This window comes from Eleutherodactylus coqui, chromosome 12, assembly GCF_035609145.1.
Source record: "Eleutherodactylus coqui strain aEleCoq1 chromosome 12, aEleCoq1.hap1, whole genome shotgun sequence".
Classification (NCBI taxonomy): Eukaryota; Metazoa; Chordata; class Amphibia; order Anura; family Eleutherodactylidae; genus Eleutherodactylus; species Eleutherodactylus coqui.
The window spans coordinates 76,956,838-76,979,790 of NC_089848.1; the positions used below are offsets into that span (position 1 = coordinate 76,956,838).

The 22,953-nt window shown below is 43.6% G+C and overlaps 1 protein-coding gene across 3 annotated transcripts in view; it reads right to left on the minus strand.

Moving 5' to 3' along the window:
* The window catches only part of NOS3 (nitric oxide synthase 3), an 80,825-nt gene that overhangs the window by 2,348 nt on the left and 55,524 nt on the right, over nt 1–22,953 (minus strand). For all 3 annotated transcript variants that reach the window (XM_066585378.1, XM_066585377.1, XM_066585379.1), the window contains 9 exons: nt 15,372–15,504; nt 11,200–11,278; nt 10,598–10,788; nt 10,341–10,522; nt 8,521–8,731; nt 7,987–8,074; nt 4,577–4,698; nt 3,078–3,226; nt 1,947–2,141 (listed from right to left, as the gene is read on the minus strand). In XM_066585378.1, coding sequence (XP_066441475.1) covers nt 1,947–2,141; nt 3,078–3,226; nt 4,577–4,698; nt 7,987–8,074; nt 8,521–8,731; nt 10,341–10,522; nt 10,598–10,788; nt 11,200–11,278; nt 15,372–15,504 — 1,350 coding nt within the window. The remainder of the gene's footprint in view (nt 1–1,946; nt 2,142–3,077; nt 3,227–4,576; nt 4,699–7,986; nt 8,075–8,520; nt 8,732–10,340; nt 10,523–10,597; nt 10,789–11,199; nt 11,279–15,371; nt 15,505–22,953) is intronic.

Consider the following 22,953-nt stretch of genomic DNA (forward strand, 5'->3'; position numbering starts at 1 on the left):
CGTCTGTGCGTATATGTGCAGAACAGTGTGCGTCTGTGCGTATATGTGCAGAACAGTGTGCGTCTGTGCGTATATGTGCAGAACAGTGTGCGTCTGTGCGTATATGTGCAGAACAGTGTGCGTCTGTGCGTATATGTGCAGAACAGTGTGCGTCTGTGCGTATATGTGCAGAACAGTGTGCGTCTGTGTGTATATATGTATATTAGTGTGTGCCTGTGCATATATGTGTAGAATAGTGTGTGTCTGTGTGTATATATGTATATTAGTGTGTGTCTGTGCATATATGTGTAGAATAGTGTGTGTCTGTGTGTATATATGTATATTAGTGTGTGTCTGTGCATATATGTGTAGAATAGTGTGCGTATATATGTAGAACAGTGTGCGTATAGAACAGTGTGCGTCTGTGCATATAAGTGTAGAATAGTGTGCATCTGTGCGTATATGTGTAGAACAGTGTGCGTCTGTGTGTATATATATGTATATTAGTGTGCGTCTGTGCGCATATGTATAGAATAGTGTGTGTCTGTGTGTATATATGTATATTAGTGTGCGTCTGTGCATATATGTATAGAATTGTGTGTGTCTGTGCGTATATGTGTAGAATAGTGTGCGTATATACTTAGATTAGTGTGCGACTGCGTATACATATATACATGTATTATAATAGTGTGCATTTGTGTGTGTATATATGTATAATAGTGTGCGCCACTGGCCACTATGGGGGACCTTATTACCAATCGGGCCACTATGGGGTTCACTTTTACTATACTGTCTTACAATTAGAATCGGCACTTTGAAGGCAACCATAAGGCTGATGTGACCCTCAATGAAAATGAGTTTGACACCCCTGTATTAAGCAATGCCTGCAGCAGGCTTTGATAGACAATCAGTCATTGCAGCCCTAGGGGCCAACAGAAGGCTCTAGGCTGCCATGGTAACCAAACAAAACCTTGTGATGTCATTGCAGGGGAAGATGCGATCAGGACCCCCGAACATCGATTGAAACATTTAAATGCTGCTGTCAATGCATGGACAGTGGCAGTTAAAGGGTTAGCAGCCACAATTAGGGTTGGTGCTGATCTCGGCTATTGCGGGCGGGTATCAGCTGTCAAAGACAACTTACACCCACCATGTATGATGCGGGATCACTCCCGATCCTGCTCCATACAATCCCTGCACGCCGAGGACATAAATATATACGAAGGGGTTCAAAAGTGGATAGTGCTTTGTAGAAGGGATGTGGTCACCTGCAGCCCGACAAATTTACTATAATTCATGCCAGAAATAGGGTTAATTATATAGCAAGTTTACACCAGCTCATATCTGTTGGCTCATGGGAGGGCCAGACATAAGACATATTACCTTGAATTTATTTGCCGCATCTTCCTCTGGTGGACGCTTTACTAAAACCAGTGTATGAAATTCCAGTCTTAGTAAATGTGTCCCCTATGTGGATTATCTGCACTCTACAGCTAGCCATGTGACCCAACAACTGAGCTCCCATAATGCATAGCTCTCCAGTCACAGAAATCCAGCAGAATAGGTCATCAATAGTCGATCAGTCAAGGTCTTGTTTGGCAGACCCCAGCCGATCAGCTGATCATACAACCGTAGTCAGCGCCACAGTACAGAGGGAATTGGAAAGGCAGCTGCTACTCTGTCCCTTGTAGTGGTCGGTGCTTGTAACAGCAGGTGCAGCTTCCACTGATTTTAATGAGACCTCAGCCTGCAATTAGATGCACCGACCACTACGCAGGGATTGGAGCAGCAGGTGTCATTCCGCACCCCTGTGTATTGTGGTACTGATAGCGGTCACCCGATCAGTTGTTCGGCCAAGTACCGATGTAGCAGACCCCAACCAATCAACTATTGATAACCTATCCCGATGATAGGTCATTAATGGTATTTCCCTTAAACCCCCTTTAAGTTCAGCACTGAGCTCATACCCTCAACTCCCCAATGTAGTCTCCAGCTTCAACGATGCTCATGTCCCCCTGAGACACGAGTATGAGCTGAACCGTCTGCAGGACATCCGTGGCCATGGTGACGTCCCCACAAATGTACATGTTTCCATTCTTTTGACGCAGAACCTCATACACGTAACACGCTAGCTGGGTGCGCAGGATATCCTGGACATAGGTCTGAAAAAGAAGACAAGTTCATTATGGGGGCTTCGCCTTTAATGGTTTGTTATTCTGACACATGGAGGAGCTGTGATACAAGCGGGGCCTAAGACATACTGACCTGCTAATGGGTAATCTGAGATATATATTTTATACACACACCCTTTTGTTTTTTGCTTTGCTGTCAGGGAAGTCCTTTTTTTTTTTAAAGGAAAGGTGGGAGTGGCGCTTATTTTGCTATTCGCCTTAGGCAGCAGAAAGGTTAGAGGCCCCCCTGGCTATATGAAACACAGGGACGGGCATTCAGATGCTGCCTTCCAGCCGATTGGAACAGGGCTATACATGACAGCATGGGATGTGCGAGAGAGGAAGTCTCCATCAGTACAGTATTGGCCGAACAGCTAGTGTAGGGCACCCCTTCACCACCCCCTGTAAGTAGATTGCAAAGAGCAGTGGGGTTTCTGTGCCCAGTTTCAGTAGAGAATATTCTGGCATGTGATGAAGCAATATGTATTCTGGTTGTTGACCACTAGATGGCATATATGCTCCATGGAGCAAGAATCAACACAGTTCTAACCACTTATTCATATAAGCACCACTTAAAGGGAACCTGTTAACGGATTTGTGTTGCCTGTGCCCAGGAAGGGTATGCCTATTGCCCTCATGTATGTATTATTCTGAAACACTTTAAAATTGGACTCCCTGCCTGCAGCATGTAGACTGACATCTCTCTCTCTGTCGCCATCAGTCTACATGCCGTGGGTGGGGAGAGACTGGCATGGCCCCCATTTTTGACTCAGAATGGAGCTTTGAGTCAAACTTTCAAGTGCGTTTATTCTGAAACAATGCATTTCAGAACACCACATACACAGGGCAATGGGCATCCCTGTCCTGCCATCACGAATCTGGTGACAGGTTCTGTTTAACAATTTCTTGTGTGGGTTTATCTCTCACCTTTGGACAGTCTGGTTGGCGTGAAAAGGCAGTATAGATCTGGCTGAGGGCGCCCCTCTTCTGGGCGTCGAAGGTTTCCTCCTTATATATGTGGTCAAGTTCTGCACATCTGCATCCGAAAACCAAAGTCATATCACCAGGAACCAGACCTACCAAGTAGAAAAGATCTATGGAGCCAGAGTGATGGATAATGGGCCCCTGTGTAAGAAAAGGGCTACGCATTCTGCATTCAGCACTGAAAAAGGAAAGCCTGTTCATCCTTATTAGAGGATTCTGCACCCTAATTTGAAGGCCTTTTCTCACTTTTTAATAATAATGACCTATCCTAAGGCCATTCCTGATCCTCCGACCTGCTGCAGTGATGGGCGGCCAGGCATCATCATCATTCAGAGTGAAGCCACTTCCAACTCCCACCCACCCACCAATGCGGACGTTCAATCCAACTAATCAGCAGATACCGAGCGGTGGATCCCAGCCAATCTGCTATTGATGACCTTTTCTTTGGATTAGTCATCAGTAGCAAAAAGTGAGAAAACCCCTTTAAAAAGGGGAACTTGTTAACTCTAAGCACCATAAACTAAGTTATGACAACAGTTAGGAAAAGCGCCTATAACAGATGTCCTGTGATAAAAGATAACAGGGACTTACCTGGTGTGGACACCTGGACCCAATGAAGGATAACCAGGCGCCACACCCGTAGTCCCGGTCCTCCTATAAGGGCGAATCCTTCCTATGCTTTTTAGGCATCCAATGGTGAAAAGGAGAGCTGCATGAATTTCAGAGCGCTCTAGAAGAGCTCCCTCGAGCATAAAAACAAACAAAAAGTTTTTTTGAAAAAACAAAAACCAAAAAACTTTAGTGTATTTTTTCAAAAAATCATTTTTGCTTGCTTATAAACTAAGTTATAGTGCTTATAGTTTAGGTGACGTGGTGTCCAGTAAGCCTCTTTTCAAAATCACCCAGTGCCCCTTCAAAGTCAGCATGCACACAAGTGTAACTCTTTTCAGAAAGCTGCGCACTTCCATAGAGATGAATGAGAATGCGCACAGCCCACTGAAAACAGTTAAGCTGGCTGCGCCCGCATTATCTTTGCCAGGGGACACTGCAGGAACGGGGAACCGGACGAGTATGAAAAAGGCTCCCTGGACTCCACATCACTGGAACTATAAGCATCCCAGCATGGTTTATGGTGCGCAGAGTTTATAACAGGTTCCCTTTAAAAGGAAAATCTACATGAAGAGAACATTTACTTCCTGTACCCCGATGAATAAATCATATTGGGGGGTGAGGATTTCCTGGCAGCTTCTTCTCCTCGTCTATAGGATGGGTGTGGGAACTGGATTGTCAGAGTTCCCCCTCTTTACATGTTCTCCTGGATCTAGTGAGGGCCTACAGACCTCATCAAGCCTACACAAAAGTAAGTTCTGGTCTGATAGCTCAGATCCTTCACTCTCACTGCAGACATTGAAGTGGAAAGCCAATGTTACAAGGTTTCTTACCTTTAGTCTCAAGGTCACAAAGCCTCTGCTGCCAGAAGCCTCTGAAAGGTGCAATGCCCGTCCCCGGTCCCACCAGGATACATGGAGTCTTAATGTCAGATGGTAGATGAAAAGTTGGAGCCCTGAACAGAAGACGATAAAAAGGTTCTCTAGTTACTGTACACAGTTAATAAGACTCTAACCTTGACCGCCTGCCATGATTAACAGTTTTCAGGCTATTATACTGCATGCTGAAAAAAGTAGAAGCACATGGCGCTGACTACACTGCAGCAGCCCAGTTGGGTACCATTGTCAAACCTCCAACTGATTTCAATGAGAGTTGTACCTGTAGTACCAAACTGGGCCACTGCAATATGGACAGTGCTATCCATTTCAAGTGCTGCCCACGCTGGCAGCGGGCCCAGAGATCAGCTGTAATGTATTGTAGAACATTTATTACATTTTTTGGAGGGCAGGGAAAAAAACTTCTCAATTCTGCCATTGTTTTAATTTATCAATATTAACCCCTTAGTGCTGGACAATACGCCTTTACACTGACCTCACTAATCGGGTTTTAACCTGCACATATATCTTTTTAAAGGTGGTGGCTTAGCTGACTACTGACAGCCAGGCTCCTGCTCCTGACACATGCCAAGAAACATCAGATCCTTGTAATTTAATGCTTTACATGCCACAAATAATAGCAATTACAGCATTTAAGCAGATGACAGGGGTAGAGGGATCTTTCTGTCACCCGTCCGCACCCCGCAGTGTGATTGCAAGGTACCAATGGATTTCCATGGTACCAATGGATTCCCATGGCAGACAAAAACCTGACAAAGGCCTCCGTGTAGCTTAGCCTATTAGACCCCTCTTCCAGTAGTCTTATAGGCTGCTGATGTAGCTCCAAAAGTAATAGTGTAAAATTCTAGAAATCGCTTCTTCAAGTCCCCTTGAGGGACTAAGAAAATCGCATAAAAAAAAAAAAAAGTTTACTTAAGTTTAATTTAAGGGGAAAAAATCCAGTTTTTAAAAAAATACCCATTTTTCCCTAAAGAAACCCTTTTTACCAAAGAACATTTTAAAAAAGTAACACATAATAGGTATTACTGTGTTTATAATGTCCCAGACAATAACATTATTATTTATCACACATGGTGAACGCTGTAAAAATAATTTAAAAAACTAATGCCAAAATTGCTATTTTTCGCTTATTCGTCTTCTAAAAAACACAAAATTAGGAAGCAAAATCGACAAGTCAAGTGTACCTCAAAATGGTGTAAAAAAAAAACTACAACTCTTCCAGCCAAAAACAAAATCTTACATAGCTCCGTTGCAAGAAAAATAACAATACTAATCGATTTTAGAATGCAGCCATGTAAATTCACTTGTTTTTCTTTAAAAATGTGTTTTTACTGTGCAAAAGTAGTAAAAAAATTTTTGAAAATCTATATAAACTTCTACACCAACAAAGAAGGGGGTTCTTTACTGTAAGAGCAGTGAGACTGTGGAACTTTTTCTGAGGACGTTTGATGGCAAATTCGATAAAACAGTTTTGGTTTTTTTTCCAAGACATACATCGAAATGTGACATGAGGAATAAAGAGCTGAGCAGCTCAAGTCCTTTGTTTTTTTTAAACCTCTACTAGATGGTGGTAGTAAATCGAGTATGATCATCTGTGCCTGTTGTTCGGATTGTGCTTTTGGTTGGACTAGAAATTATGTAAAAAAAATCTGTAGTCACTTCAATAATATGCTTAGGTTCAGATGTAGGCCTCCTGCAGACGGCCGGGTCGGATACCTGCAGTGGCCCGGCGCTCACCTCCTCCCAACGTCTCGCTCTGCGCTGGCTGTCGCACAGTTGCGCATGTGCAGAACAGAGCCGTCGTGTCACTTGTGAAGTTTCTGTGCGGGCCTCAGAGTGGCTCGCACAGAAATAGGACATGCCGCGATTTGTTTACAGCGCAAATCTTGGCTGTCTGCATAGGACTGCAGTATCTAATGCAATCCTATGGCAGCGGGTTTGGGCGGAAATTCTGTGGGAAATTCCGCCGTGGAATTTTCGCCCGTCTGCAGGGGACCTTAGTCTTAGTAAAACATTTTTAAATAACTAAAAACAAGAAAAACAGTGAAAAGTAAGACCACTCTCACACATAGCATCGGCAAACCGCTGTGATTTTACCATCATTTTCAGACACAGTTTTAATGCCCCCCATCATTGTGATGGGTGATGAGGTGCGTTAAAAAGTGCAAAAACGCTGCAAAATAGAGCAGACAGCTCTCAAAAATCGTGGCGTTCGAGCGCATGTCTGCGAGGCCCCATTGAAATCAATGGGAGCAATATACTGCGTTTTGAACGCCGTGGTAAAAAGCACAGAGAATGGCCTAAATTCAGACCTGCTGGAACCATAAAGTTCGATAAAACAGTTTAACAGGGGCCTCAATGCCTTCCTTGGGTAGAAAAACATAACTTCAGAAGGGTCGGCGATCCGGGGATTAATCTCATTGCCAAATAGGAGTCGAGAAGGAACTTTTTACCCTTAAATGAGGAAAATTGGCTTCTACCTCATTGGGGCATTTTCGCCTTCCTCTGGATCAACATTGGGGTAAAATAGGCTAAACTAGATGGACATACTATGTTACTTGGTGTCGCAGTAATAGTGCTGATCAAGAAAAGAAAGTTATGTCCTTTTTACCAAATGGCAAACTCCCCAAACAATGGCAGAACTTCTGAGAGCTTTTTCCATCTCACCCCCTTCCACCCCCCCCAAAAAACTTTATTAAAAAGTTATACAACATAATATATGTACCCCGGAGTGGTGCCATTAAAATATCCAACTTATCTCAAAATGAAAAAAAACCAAAAAAAAACCACAATCCCACTAACAACTATGTCAACAAGCTATAGCTCTTGCAATGCAACGATGACAATCGCTTGGTCCTTAAAGCAAAAAATAGGCTTGTCACTGAGGGGCTAATCATGCAGCAACATTTTTTCTGAAGGTTGGTACAAATTACAACAATACCAAAATTCTATGATTTGTTTTTCCACTTTAGCACATTAACCCTTTGCAATCCAATTTTGGATTCAGGGTTTCCTAGGGGGCTTTCTCTTTCTGCCATTTTATATAATGGCGCCATCTACTGGCTAGAGCCAGTACTGCGGAATGAAAAATGCTGGAGAGGCCCCCCCCACTCCCTGACAACAGAGCAGCCAGTAATATACATTAAGAATACCCTGCCGGACATCTTCCGACATCGGAGCTGTACAGCCTTCAATCAGAATGTCTTCAGACAGTGGATTGGAAAGGGTTAAAAACTATTTTTTCTAGAAATTTTTTCTTTTGCATTGCTGCATTCAAAGTCCCATATAGGGGCAGTATTACAGTAGTTATATACTTGTTTATAGGGGGCAGTATTAGAAGATCTTACCCTCTGACAAAGCAAGGAACTGGTGCTCCAGTAGTCAGCTGATCCAGCCACGTTGAGCAAACACCATAATGAAGAGGACCCTTGTTTTCTACAGAAGATATTGAGGGATGGGTATATACAGCATACCATAACTATCCATCATTGACACACATGTGGTGGTTTATAGAACATTTATAATGCAGCAGAAAAATGGAGCAAGGAAATCAGTAGATATGGCATATAAAAGGAGAGCTAAATTCAACTAATCGTGCACCGTTTTTTCCATAAATTCTTAAATTCGTTTTTTTCACTCTTAAAGAGGCAGTAACTAAGCAGCCATAGCATGGGGACATGTAGCTCATCCTATGAGGTCAGTTACGTGCGCTTCCCCATCAACAGTGGTGCAGATTTATAACATGTAGACCAATGATCGACCAGTCTTACAAGCATCCATCTGAATCACATACTGAGTCACATACTTCCATCTGAATCACATACTTTTATTACATGAACCCCTGAAATACCCTAGACCCCCCGCTTATGATATATACTCACCCTGCGTGTGATATAAAACCACTGCCACAGTCAGGTGGATCTGGTCGGGGTAAGCCTCCAGGGAAGAGCTGATGGAGTAGTAGCGTGGCTGGAGGAGAGGTAACTGCGTGAGGAGAAGTGAGCTGGGGACACTGATGGATGGGAACTCCTCCAGCACCTCCACCAGAGTAGGGCAGCGGTACCACTTCCACTCCTCATACTGACGGGCATCCTGTGGGGGTATGAATTCTATCACATTATATTTTTCCTCATACATTCTTGTCAAATACATCAGGTAATGTCCTGTTGCTAACTTGGGAGGATTTAAGTGGCATATTAACGTCCTTCTTCCCTCTGGATAACAGATTGGAGGGTCAGAACTAGGAGATCCGCGTTTTATATGCTCTAATAGCCCGTAATGAGAAGGGTTATTTAACCTTTAAGCGGCTTAGGATACCAATCACGATTGGTAACCCTTTGAATTCTGCTCTTAATTCTGGCAGCGGTATTTAAATGCCCCAATCAGTGTTTGGAGGTCCCAAACGGTCCCCCTGTGATGAGATTGCAAGATACCGTTTGCTTTCAGAAGGCCTCAGGCTGCCATGACAACCAGTCAGGGGTGCAATGTGCACCTGCCTATTAGAACAGGCCTGAGGCCTGTCCTAATAGAATGCTGGCAGAAACACTATAACCATATATCATATAAGCAATCAAGTGATCGCAAGTTCAAGTCCCCCCTAAAAATAAAAAAAGGTAAAAATATCGAAAAAAGTTTCTCACTATGGAAAAAAATAAAAGTTATTAAAAGTAAAAAAGCCTCTGTATTTCAAATAAAAAAAACCCCAAAAAACAGCAAAACATATATTTGTTATTGCTGCACCCATAGAAGTCTTATCTATTACAAGTAAAGTATTATTTTTTCTTACAGTGAACATTGTCAGAAAAAAGATAAACAAGGCCAGAATTGTGTGTATTTGGTTACCATATCTCCAAGAAAAAAAAAGGTATAAACGGTAAAGATGAGCGAGCACGCTCGGATAAGGCAGTTACTCGAGCGAGCATAGCTCTTCTCAAGTAACTGCATTCTTGTCCGAGCAGGCTCGGGGTGAGCAGGAGAGAGATTGAGAGAGATCTCTCTTTCCCCCCCCGCAACCCCCTGCCGTCCCCCGGACCCTCCTTGAACGAGAATGCAGTTACTTGAGAAGAGCGATGCTCACTCGAGTAACTGCCTTATCCGAGCGTGCTCGCTCATCTCTAATAAACAGCTATCAAAAAGTCACATGTACTCCAAAATGATACCTTTATTATACTGACCCACAGAAAAAAAAGTTATGTAATTTTTGTCTCAATCACCATAAAAACAAGACCATCACACCCTCCCAAAGGTGGCAACTCAGAAATGTAAATAGTACCACTGAAAAATGCAACTTTGTCCCACAAATAACAAACCTTCAAACAGTAACATCAAAAGAAGAATAAAAACTGTGATGATTTTTTTGAAAGTGGGGAGGAAAAAACTAAAATGAAAAAAAAAAAAAGCGGTTAAAAGGTGTCCAACTCATTAAGTGCATATACTCAGCACAGTCTCTTGTCCTTGTAAATATGAACTTCAGGGGCGTATTAGTTATATAAGCAGCTATTACATTAGCTTTAGGTCTATTGAGAGGCAGAGACCAAGGTAAGTTCAGCTCCGCCCTGTGTTCCTCATGGGCGGTGTTAACTTGAGCAGCTCCCCCTTATACTAATCAAAAGAAAGTTTCCTCTCCTTAAAAGCTTTTTTGTCCCACAATGTGTGCGTGTGTAATTTTCAAGCATTTAACAGCCTGAAATCCTGGTCATACCTGACTGAGCGTCTCCAGCTTCTGCCGTTCCTCTGGATCCTCACATAGAGCACTGAGCAGCTGCAGGAGTTGGGGTGTGGGGGGTGTAGTAATGTCCAGGTAATTAGTTAATGCCTGTCGAAGCGTACAAGGTGGGATTCTCGTGTCAGAAATCCAAGTAGCTTTACTACCAGTGCCAAGGCCTGTATGGAGCAAAACAGAGCTTAGTCTAGTGACTGCAGCAGGAAATCCACAGCCCGGTGGCATCTCATACTTACGCTGGTTTGAGTCTTTGTCCAAGGTTTCCACCTGCACGGTGTCATTAGCAGGTGGAGGGTCTTCCACCCGTTCCAGCAGAGCCTGCACCAGTTCTTCTCGGTTACATGGAAAGACACCTAGGTGGTCTCCAGGAGAATATCTCAGTTCATTCTGGCCTTCGGTTTTCAGCTTTATCAAGATGGTTGAGCGGCTGATGTTAGGAAAGAAGAGTAAGATGAGAATCAAAGAGTTGGAAGGGACATCGGGTCCGACCCCCTGCAGGATTTACTAAATCATCCCAAATAGATGTCTGTCCAGCCTCTGCTTGAAGACTTCCATTGAAGGAGAACTCACCACTTCCTGTGGCAACACAATGGAACAATGCAGGTGGGAGACATATGAAGGAGATATAAGGTTTACCCAATGCCTTTTTACCCCTCCCTCACAGAAATCCCCAAAAGGTGGCCATGCACATTAGATAAATATTGGCTGAACCTACATATTTTGGTGGACAATTAATTAACGTATATGTAGAACAAATGATGATTCATCATTCAGTTACTTCAAGTTTACAGAACAATTATCATTCAGATTCCCGTGATCCAGCGATCACTGCGCCCACCTTGACTTCTCACTTTGTAAGTTCTCCTTTGAAATTAATGTCACCTCATAGACCTTTCTTTTGTGCACTTGAGAAAGACCTACGGGAAGAGCAAACAGAACAAAACCTGTTAGATGAAAGACAAAAAAACTGGCATATATTCCTTGCACCCCATTTATTATGTGTTTTAGACACTGTGTGCCTCGCTAGACAAGGAGGTGACAGATTAAAAGGTGTTGTGACTGAGCGGGAAAGGGTTTTCCAGGGAAATAGTATTGATGACCTATTAAAAGTTTATTGGCTGGGGTCTAGTGTTCAGTGTAGTGGCCCAGCGAGTCCTACAGAACACTTACAGCAACACCTGTCTATGTGCCGTCCTTGGACATGGAAGGTGCCATCTGTAGGAGAGAGCCTATTTCTCCCCTTCTCTCCACTAAGCCTCTTGCTTAGCCCTGATGTCAGCTGGTGTCCTATTGGGTGAGTCTGCACCAGTGAGATTGAAGCTGAGTCTAAGGGCAGGAAAACAATAATACAAGTCCCTATGTAGAGGGGGAGGAGTTGAGAAAGTGTGGGAAAGAGAAGAGGTGACAAAAGGAGGAGACCGTAAGCAGTTAGGGAGATGTAGCTAGGTGTTGGAGGAGAGAGGTCATGTCGAAGAGAAAGAGATATTCGTGCCAGAGAGAGAAAACAGTTATTTCACAGTCTTCCCAAGGTGGAGCGAGGATTCATTCCGCTCCCTTGGTGATCTACAGGAGAGAGGAGGAGGATATTTCAGAGGTCAGTCTTTCACCAAAACAGTGAGTCTGAAAACTACCTGATGAACTCAAAGCAAAGATTAGTTCAACTCCCACTTTACACTCTGCTTCATCTACACTTTCATCATTTCACTCATCGCTTCAGTTAGAGCAACCAGTGGGGAATTATCTGAATCAGTTTCAGTTTAGCGTCAGAGAAGTAAAAAAAAAAAGGAAAAGGAGTAGAGATGAGCGAGTATACTCGCTAAAGGCAATAGCTCGAGCGAGCATTGCCTTTAGCGAGTATCTCCCCACTCGAGACGGAAGGTTTGGGTGCCGGCAGCGGGCAGGGAGCTGCGGGGGAGAGCGAGGCGGAACGGAGGGGTGATCTCTCTCTCCCTCTGTCCCCCCCCCCCCCCACTCCCTCCTGCTGACAGCCGCTACTCACCGCACCACTGCGCCGGCACCCGAACCTTCCATCTCGAGCAGGGAGATACCCGCTAAAGGCAATGCTCGATCGAGCAATTGCCTTTAGCGAGTATACTCGCTCATCTCTAAAAAGGAGAGAGCGTTGAAGTCAGTTTCTACACAACTAAATATTGCTGTATTCTACAACAAGTTTAATCTGTATTCTGCTGTATATCTCTGTACCACTACCAAGTACTTACTGGAAATTTTATACTGTTCAACTGTTTCAAACATCCGCTTAGTAAATCTGCATGCTCCTAGATTTCTACCACAAGCTACCGGACTAATCTCAGTTATTTCATCGGCATTCCATCCAGAGAGTCCCAGTTGGAGTACTGGCGTCACGAGTGACAAAACAGGCCTTCCTGTAAGCGTACCATGGTACGTTCTTTGGGTCGCTGCACAACCCCAAAGCATAGCACTTTTGGCGCCACTGTCTTAAGGGACCATAGAGCCAGTTGTGACAACCCTTCTGCAAACCTCGTGGTCTTCCTTGCTTTGGCGCGCTTGGCTCGGCTGTTGCACTCGGGACCCTGGCTGATCAGGTGCTCCCAGTACACAAGGGAAGGAAGCGGAAGCTGCTGCTCCGGACTCCTGTGCATTAGCCATTGTTTGTAACTGCAAGCACAGCTACCATGGATTTTCGTTCAAAAAGATTTTATTTGGATAGATTGCTCAAGGTACAAATAATGATAGAGTGTGGGTATTCACCAGCTACATAAATGCACAGATCAATCAAGTAGCTTCCCCGCACCTCAGACACACAGCCCCTAGGGCCTTCACAGACCAAAAAAAAATTTATTCAGAATTTTTAAATTAACTAACCAGAGACCAAAATAAAAAAAAAGAAACAACTGCAACTTTTTGGGCATGGGGAAGGAAAGAGAGGAAGGAGAAGGAATTTGGGAGGGGTAAGGGGTGGGTCCTTGGAATGTATGTATGAGACTGCATACACATACAGGTTATCATCCCAATGTACTGGACTACTGGAAAAAGGAATTACTCTCCCAAACGTCCCCCACAAGGAAAGCAACGAACACCCCAAATGGGAGAAAAGAAGAGGGAAGACGAGGAACCTATGTCGCAATTGTCCCGGAGGACACCCATTCCCCGGCTCTGGACGTTGTCCTGAAATCAAGCCAGGACTACCAGACAGTGTAAAATCACGGCTACCATGGATTTTAAAGAGTACCTGCACTTTCACGCTGGAGCGCTTATGTTCCTTTGGCCATTTTTGGCTCCTTGCAGCAACTTAGGAGTATAGCACTTACATAGCTCTATATAGGGTCATCTTAAGCAGCTGGGAAGAGATGAAAAAAGCCGGACGGAGCATGAGCGCTCCAGCGTGAAAGTGCAGGTACTCTTTAATGACACCCCAAGCCTTCAGTTGCAAGTGTCGGTCATCACACAGAAGTCAGAGCAGCAGCTTCTGCTCCTTACCTCGGTGTTGCGGCGCTAACAGCGGGTGTGTGATAAGCTGATCATCCAGGTTCCTGAGCAGCGAACCCCAGCTGATCAACTACCGATGATCTAACCCGCGGATACATCAATAGTATTTCCCTGAAAAACCCCTTTAAAATGCAACTATATGCACCAAAACGTTGGTTGGGGCAAAGCATTTGTTATAAATTAAGCCAACCAATAGTGTAAAGTTAGACAAAAGTGTTTACATGCTGAGTAAGAGTTTTCACACAGCATGAGCCACTATATATTTGGCACATATTCAGACTGTATATTCTAAGTTTCTGTTGTCTTAATATTAGACACTATTAGTAAATCTGCCCCCAGTACGTCTGTGTTCTCTAGTCACATCTAAAGCTGCATTAAACTATTATTCTGGCTACTTTAATTTTGTTAAAGGGATATTCCAGTTTCAGCAAATAAATATTCATCCTTGTATAATTCAAAAGTTATACTAATTTTCCAATACATTTTCTGCATTAATTCCTTATTGTATTCAAGATCTCTGCTTGCTGTCATTCAATAGGAATTTTCATTGTTTACTGTCGTGGGATACATCTCTGTCCTGGTCATGTAATGATCACGCAGGTACACAGCTCATTACAAAACACAGCTCTGAGACCATGCACTGGTTATTACAGGACCACAACATATTTTTTAAATCTATGAAAGTAAACAATGAAGGTTCCTATTAATTGACAGCAAGCAGAGATACTGGAAGCTCTGAGGGATTAACTCGCAGCACCAAAGTCTTCTGCTGCGTTTCAGTGCCAGTTGTAAAGAAGAGTATCGTTTCTCCTTAAGGAGAGCACCTACGAGGTGGGAGGAGACTTATAAGATCATCCATGCTCCTCTGGGAAATATGCAAATGGCAAAAAAAGGGAACAATACTTCTACAGCGCCACCTATTGGAAGGCAGCATTTCTACAAGTTGATGTCAGACCTTTTAACAAGCCTTGTAACAGTGACTGGGAATTATCAGCCAAAGCCAGAATAACCATACACAGACAGGCAATTTCGGGGTGATTGGCGGTCAACAGTGTGCAGTAGGTTTCTGGCTTGGCTACTGAGAGCCTATAGATGTTGGTCATGAAGCGTATTGTTTCTCCTTAGGTAGAGCACCAAGGTGTGAGGAGACTTATAAGGCCATCCAAGAAAGCTACTACACACTGATGAGGGGCAATCACCCTGAAACTGCTGTCTGTGTATAGTTGGCTTTGGCTCATAAGTCTCAGTCATTGTTACAAGGCTTGTTAAAATAATCTGACATTGACTTGCTGCCTTCTAATAGGCAGTGCTGCAGAGATATTCTTCCATCTTGCCATTTGTCGTAAAGAATACACATGTCAGATGCAACACAGAAAAGAAGGTCTGCAGCCCCTGAGCAGGCTAGGGATGCTGAAAGATCTGAGGTCAGAGCTGTAAACTGTGAATGCAGCTCTGGAGGTAACTGGAGTATATGATATGATGTAATTGAAGACCAGAATAAGATAAGCGATTAATAATTTAGCAAAAAACACAGTGCAATACCAGTAATGAGGTCCGGAGAGGAGGCCTGGATGGATAGACGGTACTTGGACCTCTGCCAGCTACCTTTGGCTTTGAAAAAGTCATGGACGTTTAAATCAGTGTCATCACCAACACAGAAGGTGTCACAGGCGGCCTGAGGAAGAGGAAAATACAGAGATGAGGCCATCTGAATACATTTACTACATTAGCTGTACTCAGAGTTATTACTTTGTGTTATCTGTGGGGTTACATAGGACTGCAGGGAACATCTACTACATTATCTGTACTCAGGGAGTTATCACTGTGTTACATATGTTGTTACATAGGACTGCAGGTAAATAGCCCTTGACACAGGACGACTGTCGGGCGCATTAACATCCAGCAGCCATCCTATGATTTTACATAGGTGCGATACTAGTTTTGTAAATGGAGGCGGAACAGGCTGGGATAGTTCTGACTCACCCACTCCCATTCCCAGTAAACAGGTAGTCACTCAAAGCTTGAGTGACTCCAGTTTACATGGCCCAACATTCGCTTGGTGACCGCAACAAATGAGCGATTTGTCGATCCGTGCCCGTTTACATGCGGGTCGACTATTGCCGGAATTCGCTGTTGTTCACTTGCGCAATCGCTGAACACATTGTTGGGGGCATTTTCATGGGCTGAAATATGGTTTAGCAACTAATTCGGAGGTGTGAAGTTCTTTGGCAGGTGTGTGCATCAGATTTCAACACCCTCCCTAAGGCGTACTCATTGATTGCCAAGTTGACTGTATGCCCATAAGTTGAAAAAGCGGTAGATATAGTATATTCTGGACTTCAAAAAGGCATTCGAAAAAGAAGTATCTCATACCATTCTTATTGAAAAAATAACCAAGTTTAAAGACTGACAAGCCAGCTGTTAGGGCTCATGTCTGCATGATAAGCAGTGAATGGAGACAATGAAAAAGTCAAAAGACAAATTTGCTGATGATACAAAGCTAGAAGGGATAGTTAACACTAGAGAAGAGAAAGAGTATTCAAAAAGATCTAGAAAAGCTTGAACAGTGGGCGGCGACTAACAGAATGGTGTTCAACAGGGAAAAATGCAAAGTCCTACATCTGGGCAAAAAAAACAAAACACATACAGAATGGGAGGAATTGGGCTACACAACAGCACATGTGAAAAAGACTTGGGCATACTAATAGATCATAGACTGAACATGAGTCAACAATGTGATGCAGCAGCAAAAAAAAAAAAGACTTGGGCATACTAAGGGTCCTTTTACACGGGCTGATAAATTGTTCAGATACCCACATCCAGTGGAGAAACTAAATGATTATCGCTCAGTACAAATGCACACCCCGACTGAATTATCAATGAGAATTCATTCACTTTTTGTCCATCGTTCAGTTTCTGTATGCAAAACATTCACTGACAGATCGGCCCGTGTAAGCAGGCAGTCGTTCACTTATGAACGGAGGCGTGCGGCCAGTACGACTCCCAGCCCACTCCACCTCCATTCACTGAGTGATGCTCATTCCTGTGTAGAAGCATAGGAGCAATTATCACTGGGACCACCTGTCAGGCATTTGTGCACGACATTCTGTGTACAAGTGTCCTAATAGGTCAGAGACTGAACGTGAGCCAACAGTGTGATGCAGCAACAAAAAAGGCAAGCAATTCTGGGATGTATTAAGAGAAGTCTAGAGCATGTGAGGGAATTATACCCTTATACTTTTCCTTAGTCAGACCTCATCTGGAATACTGTGTTCAGTTCTGGGCACCCAATTTAAAAAAAGGCAATCAACAAACTGGAGCAAGTTCAGAAAAGCAATTCCAATGAGGAATGGTTTAAAGAATTTGGGAATGTTTAGCTTGCAAAAAAGAAGGCCAAGAGGAAACTTAATAGCAGTCTACAAATATCTGAAGGGTTGTCACACTGCAGAGGGATTAGGGAAAGGATTTATTATTTGTATAGCGCCAATTTATTCCGCAGCGCTTTCAGGTAATTTTGTTTATTACGCCCCAGCAAGCTGGGTACTCATTTGACCAGTCTCAGTCGGTTGAGTCAACCTTGAGCTGGCTACCTGAACCAGCGGGGATTGAACTGGCTACCTTCAGGTTGTGAGCAAGAGCTTAGAACTGCATTCTGCTGCCTTAACACTCTGCGCCACACGAGTAGGGATTAGCTAGATTCTCATTTGCCTGAAGAAAGACTAGAAGCAATGGGATGAAACTTAAAGGGAGGAGGCACAGATTAGATATTAGAAAAATCTTTCTGACAGTGAGGGTGATGAATGAGTGGAACAGGTTACCACGGGAGGTGGTTAGTTTCCCTTCAATGGAAGTGTTCAAACAAAGGCTGGACAAATATCTGTCTGGGATGATTTAGTGAATCCTGCACTGAGCAGGGGGTTGGACCTGATGACCCTGGAGGTCCCTTCCAAGTCTACAAGTGAACAGTCACCACTGTAAGAGGCAGTAGCACCAAGTGTTCTGTTGAAGGCCAAACCACCGAAAGACTGCAGCGGCGAGTGTATCTTCCAAGACCACCAGCCATCACTGTTCTTTAAAAAGGCCAGCAGGGACCATTCAGTCAAGCATCACCTGCATGAATTTATGTCTTTTTCAGGAACCCATAAGCATTAAAGGTAAAATGTTCAAAGAAAGGCGGGAGCCAATGAGCACTGAGTGGGGGGGGGGGGGGGGGTGTACATTGAGCGAGCGCACGCCTCCCTGCAAAGTTGTTAGCTACTTGTTGAAGACAACGATTACCTGTTTACACCAGATGAAAATTAATCAACAGCGACTATTTTTAGGCGACTTGAAACAAAGCGACTAGTCAACAAATTAAGCCGGGTTCACATGGAACAAGTGCTGCTTACATACAGTATTAGGAGGATCGTTATCCTGTGTAAAGCCACCTTAACACCTAATGAATTCTCCCAGCTAAATAACAAATTCACCTCTGCTGCATCTGTTCTTTTTCTGTTGCAGTGAAAGCCTTAATGAGCGGCATTAGAGGGGAGCAGCAGGTAGTTGGGGAGTGCAGGACAATCATGAATCCATGTGGGTTCCTCCCTCCTTATCACTCTCCATTTCCCCCTCTCAGCAGCAGGGAAGGAAAGCGATTGTGATAGAGGGGTCGGCAGCGTTTATCCAGCGCAGCTCAGGACAGACCCACCCTAACGTGAGGCCAGGAGGAAAACATGTTACAACCAAGACCTGAAGCTTCATTGAACCAACTGACCAAGTGTTCTTTTACCACAACTTAACTCCTTCGTGACGAAGCCCGATTGCACCTAAAGCCGGCTTCACACCAGCATAAGTGTAACTGCGCACGCTTTAGCGCAATACACGTTTTTTTGCACATGTACCGGAGTATTTTACTTGACTTTTCCTACCCACAGGGCATGTTCATTTGCGTGCGGCAAACAAACACTGATTGGAATGGCTAATTAGTTCCAGATGTGTCCTCTTTCCAGCGAAATTACACAGCGTTTCATGCATCTCCTTACATATTACGCGCACATTTGCGTACCCCCCACTGACTTCTATGGGGATCTTTGGTGCGCAAATGAGCAGAAAGATGGAGCATGTTCTATCTATTTTTGCTTGGCCAAAAATACGAATGCAAAAGATGCGTATGTGAACAAACCTATTGTGATCAATGGGTTCTATTCAGTGCACACTGCACACGCAAATACGTCCGTGTGGAGTTTTTTGGGGTTTTTGTCATTTTTTAAAGTTTTTTCATCATCGCATTCCTAAAGCCATCATTTTTTAATTTTTCTGTTGACATAGCCGTAGGAGGGCCTGTTTTCTGTGGGACAAGTTGTATTTTTGGGTAGATATAATGTATTGTATAACTTTTATTACTTTTTTTTTTCTTTTTTAAAAGGGGATTGAAGAAAATTTTATCTTTAGATTTTTTTTTTATTGCGTCCAGCATACAAAATAAACAATGTGATAACATTATTCTCTGGTCACCACAGGTCCAGCGATGCCACGTTTATACAGTTTTTAGGCCTCAGGTCCACGGGGACAGATCCGCAGCAGGTCACCCGCACGCATGATCCGCGCCCCATAGTGATTCATTTGCCCCCCCAGGTAATTAAATACCTGCGGATATCATTTTCCCTTGAGGTGCGCATTGCGTGTGCGGGAAAACACGCGCAGCATGCTCCATTTTAGTGCGGGTCTCCCGCGGGGACGGCTCCTGCAGGCTTCTATTGAAGCCTATGGAAGCCGCCCGGATCCGCGACACACGCAGCTGAATTCATGCTCTCCGCGCGGGAGAGCAGGAGTTAAAAAAAAAAAAAGTGCACGGCGCATGCGCGCGGCACGCTGCCTGCGTGCCAAGCACATCCGCCGGGCCGAAGAAAGAAGATCCGGCCACGACGGAGGGCAGATCCGCAGCGTCCAGACAGGTAAGTAATGCTTACTTTTTAGCCTCATGTCCGCGGGAAAGGAGGGACCCGTTGCGGGATTCTGCATGAAGAATCCGCAGCGGGCCTGATTTTCCCCCGTGGACATGAGGCCTTAATATTTTGCTATTGTTGTACAGTAAAAGCACTTTTATTTATTTTTTAAGCGATTTCCTTTTGTGTTGCCGCATTTTACCATCAACAAAGCTCTATCGGGTCTTGCTTTTTGCGGGATGAATTCTGGTCCTCATTTGCCCAATTCTTGGGACATAGAACACGTTGTATTTTTCTCTTTTGTCACTGGTACTGTGTGAGGTTTTTTTTTGCGGGATGCGTTGTACTCTTTAATCATACGATGTATTCATCCATACAATGTTTTGACCGCTTTGTATTCCGTTTGTTGTAAGGCAAGATAGCCAATGTTCTTTGTACTTTTTTTTCATGGCGTGCACTGTGTGGGTTAAATAATATAACTTTTTCTCTGGGTCATTATAAACGTGGCAATACCAGATTTGTGATTTTTTTCACATGGTATAGGGGAAAGAAAGGGGTTTTGATATTTTCATTTGTTTACAATTTTTTTAAATGACTTTTTAAAGTTCAAGTTTTATCACACGAGGGGACTTGAATATCACGATCTTTTATCATTCTTATAATACACTGCTATGCTTCAGTACAGCAGTGCATTTTAAAGCTCATGAAGTTCAGCCAGTGGCTAAGCTACATAAACCACCGCAGCTGGCAGACACGGAGGACATATTCAAGACTCTGTGTGCCATAGCAACCCATGGGGACCCTGCAATCACAATGGGGGTTCGATCGCTGACAGAGGGAACCCCCTCCCTCCATCAGCCTTTTCCATGATGCAGTTGTATTGACCGTGACATGTAATTGGTTAAACAGCAGAGACCTGAGGTTTCTCAAGTCCCCCCCTCTCCCCAAAAGTGCCAGCAAAAGAGCGTTACAAAGTCGTGTGACACAAGATTGCGATATCACCGTGCGAAAACACAGATGCGATGTTGCTGCGATTTTCTCATGGCCAGATTGCTGTCACATGTGTGATAAAGGCCCCATACTCACCATTTATCTGTAAGCACCAGACAAATGGCCCATTTACATGGAACGTCCTGTCGGGCGCAGATGCCAACAAGTCGTCCCAGCGATAATAGTTTCTGTGCTTTTACAAAGAAACAAGCATCACTGACTGAAATGGAGCAGGTAGGAAATCATTCCAGCCCTCCCACCTCCATTTACAATAAACAGGCAGTCATGAACGACTACCTTTTTATACGGGCCGATATGTAATTCAGTTTTCTGCATGCAGAAACTGAACAATGAACAAGAAGCGAATGAATTCTCATTAGTCGTTCAGTCAAGGTAGGCATTTGCACTGAGTAATAATCGTCCAGATTCCCGCATCCAGCTGAGTTATTGGCCCGTGTAAAAGGGCCTTTAAAATGTGTAAAGGAGTTAAAGTAGAATATTTTTAATCTTTTTACTATTTTTTAATCTATTATTTGTAGTGTCTTTCCATAAAAAATGTGCTGTGATCTACTGCAGTTTTTATACTGACCACTAGGTGTCACTGCAACACACTACCCTGTAGACTACCATCTTGCTTTACACCCTGCTGCGAAATAAATAGGATTATCTTATTAATCACTGGTAGGAAGAGGACAATATTATATAGGAGACCATATAGGTAGCTTCACAAAGACAAGGACTTATCAGCATCCCCTCGTAATTCTGTGATCTTCATTTGTTTTCACATCAATGAAAGTTATATAATTTGAATGCTCAGTCTTTGTAATACTTTGTGACCACATTTTGCATAATCTCATGTACAATTCTTATGTTATGCAGGTTTGAAGACAACATGACGGAGTCTGCGGCAGATTTCACCTCAAAGGAGAGCGGAGCAGTGAAGAAGTTTCTGTTTCTGAAAGGCATGTTGGTAGAGATGAGCGAGCATACTCGCTAAGGGCAATTACTCGATCGAGCATTGCCCTTAGCGAGTACCTGCCCGCTCGGAAGAAAAGGTTCGGCTGCCGGCGGGGGAGAGCGGGGAGATCTCTCTCTCCCCCCCGCTCCCACCTGCTCACTGCCGCAACTCACCTCTCACCCGCCCCGGCAGCCGAACCTTTTCTTCCGAGCGGGCAGGTACTCGCTAAGGACAATGCTCGATCGAGTAATTGTCCTTAGCGAGTATGCTCGTTCATCTCTAGATATTTTCCGAACACATTCAGGGTGACACAGTACAAATATTAGGCGAGAAGTGCAATTCGTCCTCCACAGTGAAAAATTGAGTTGCCAAATTTAAAACGGGCCACTTCAATAACCAGTGGCAACCTCCAGTTATAACTGTTCCAGAAACCATAGATGCCATCCATGACATGATTCTGGAAGACCGGCGACTTCCTGTTAAGATGATAGCCGAGGCTCTGAACACTTCAGCAGAATGCCGAAACTTACCAGTTTTGACTGGTGACAATGGATGAGATATAGATTTTTTATGTAGGATTCTTTTAAACGTTCCAATTTTTTGGATGACCACTCCGAAGTAAAGCATGTATACATTCCAAAACATAAGTGATATCATTGTAGCATATATGTTAACATTTTCACAATTGTTGCAAAATAGTATTTTGAGTTAACATCCTAATTTTATTTACATTTTAATTAAATTCTAAACATACTATAACTGTCTCTCGTTTGTATATTTTAGCATAATTGGACGTTTTTATGACAGAGAGAGAAAATAAAATAACCTACTAACAATTCGAAACATTAAACTTGCTCTCTAAGTTGTCATGTTGAGTACTTTGAAAGCCAGGTGCTCCACATTTTGTTATATTTTGCAAAACTATTGATCGGATCACCATCCGTTTCTCCATAGTGGCATGTGAAGACAAAAGGGTACGACGATCACTTCCCCTAGGAGGGACTACAATTCTCCACAGTTTAGCCATTAGATAGAAACATGATAGGCCATATCTATAGGACTGCATCCTATGTGGCATTGGCACATCTTCCAGATTCAAGAGCAGAAGGGCATTCTCCAGTCGTCTAGTAATATTGGAATTTGTAATATCCTGAATCATAGAGAATGTCCCCCTCCAGTAATCATTCAGATATGGGCATTCCCAAAATATATGAAGGAGAGAGCCTATATGGCCACAATCCCTCCAACATAG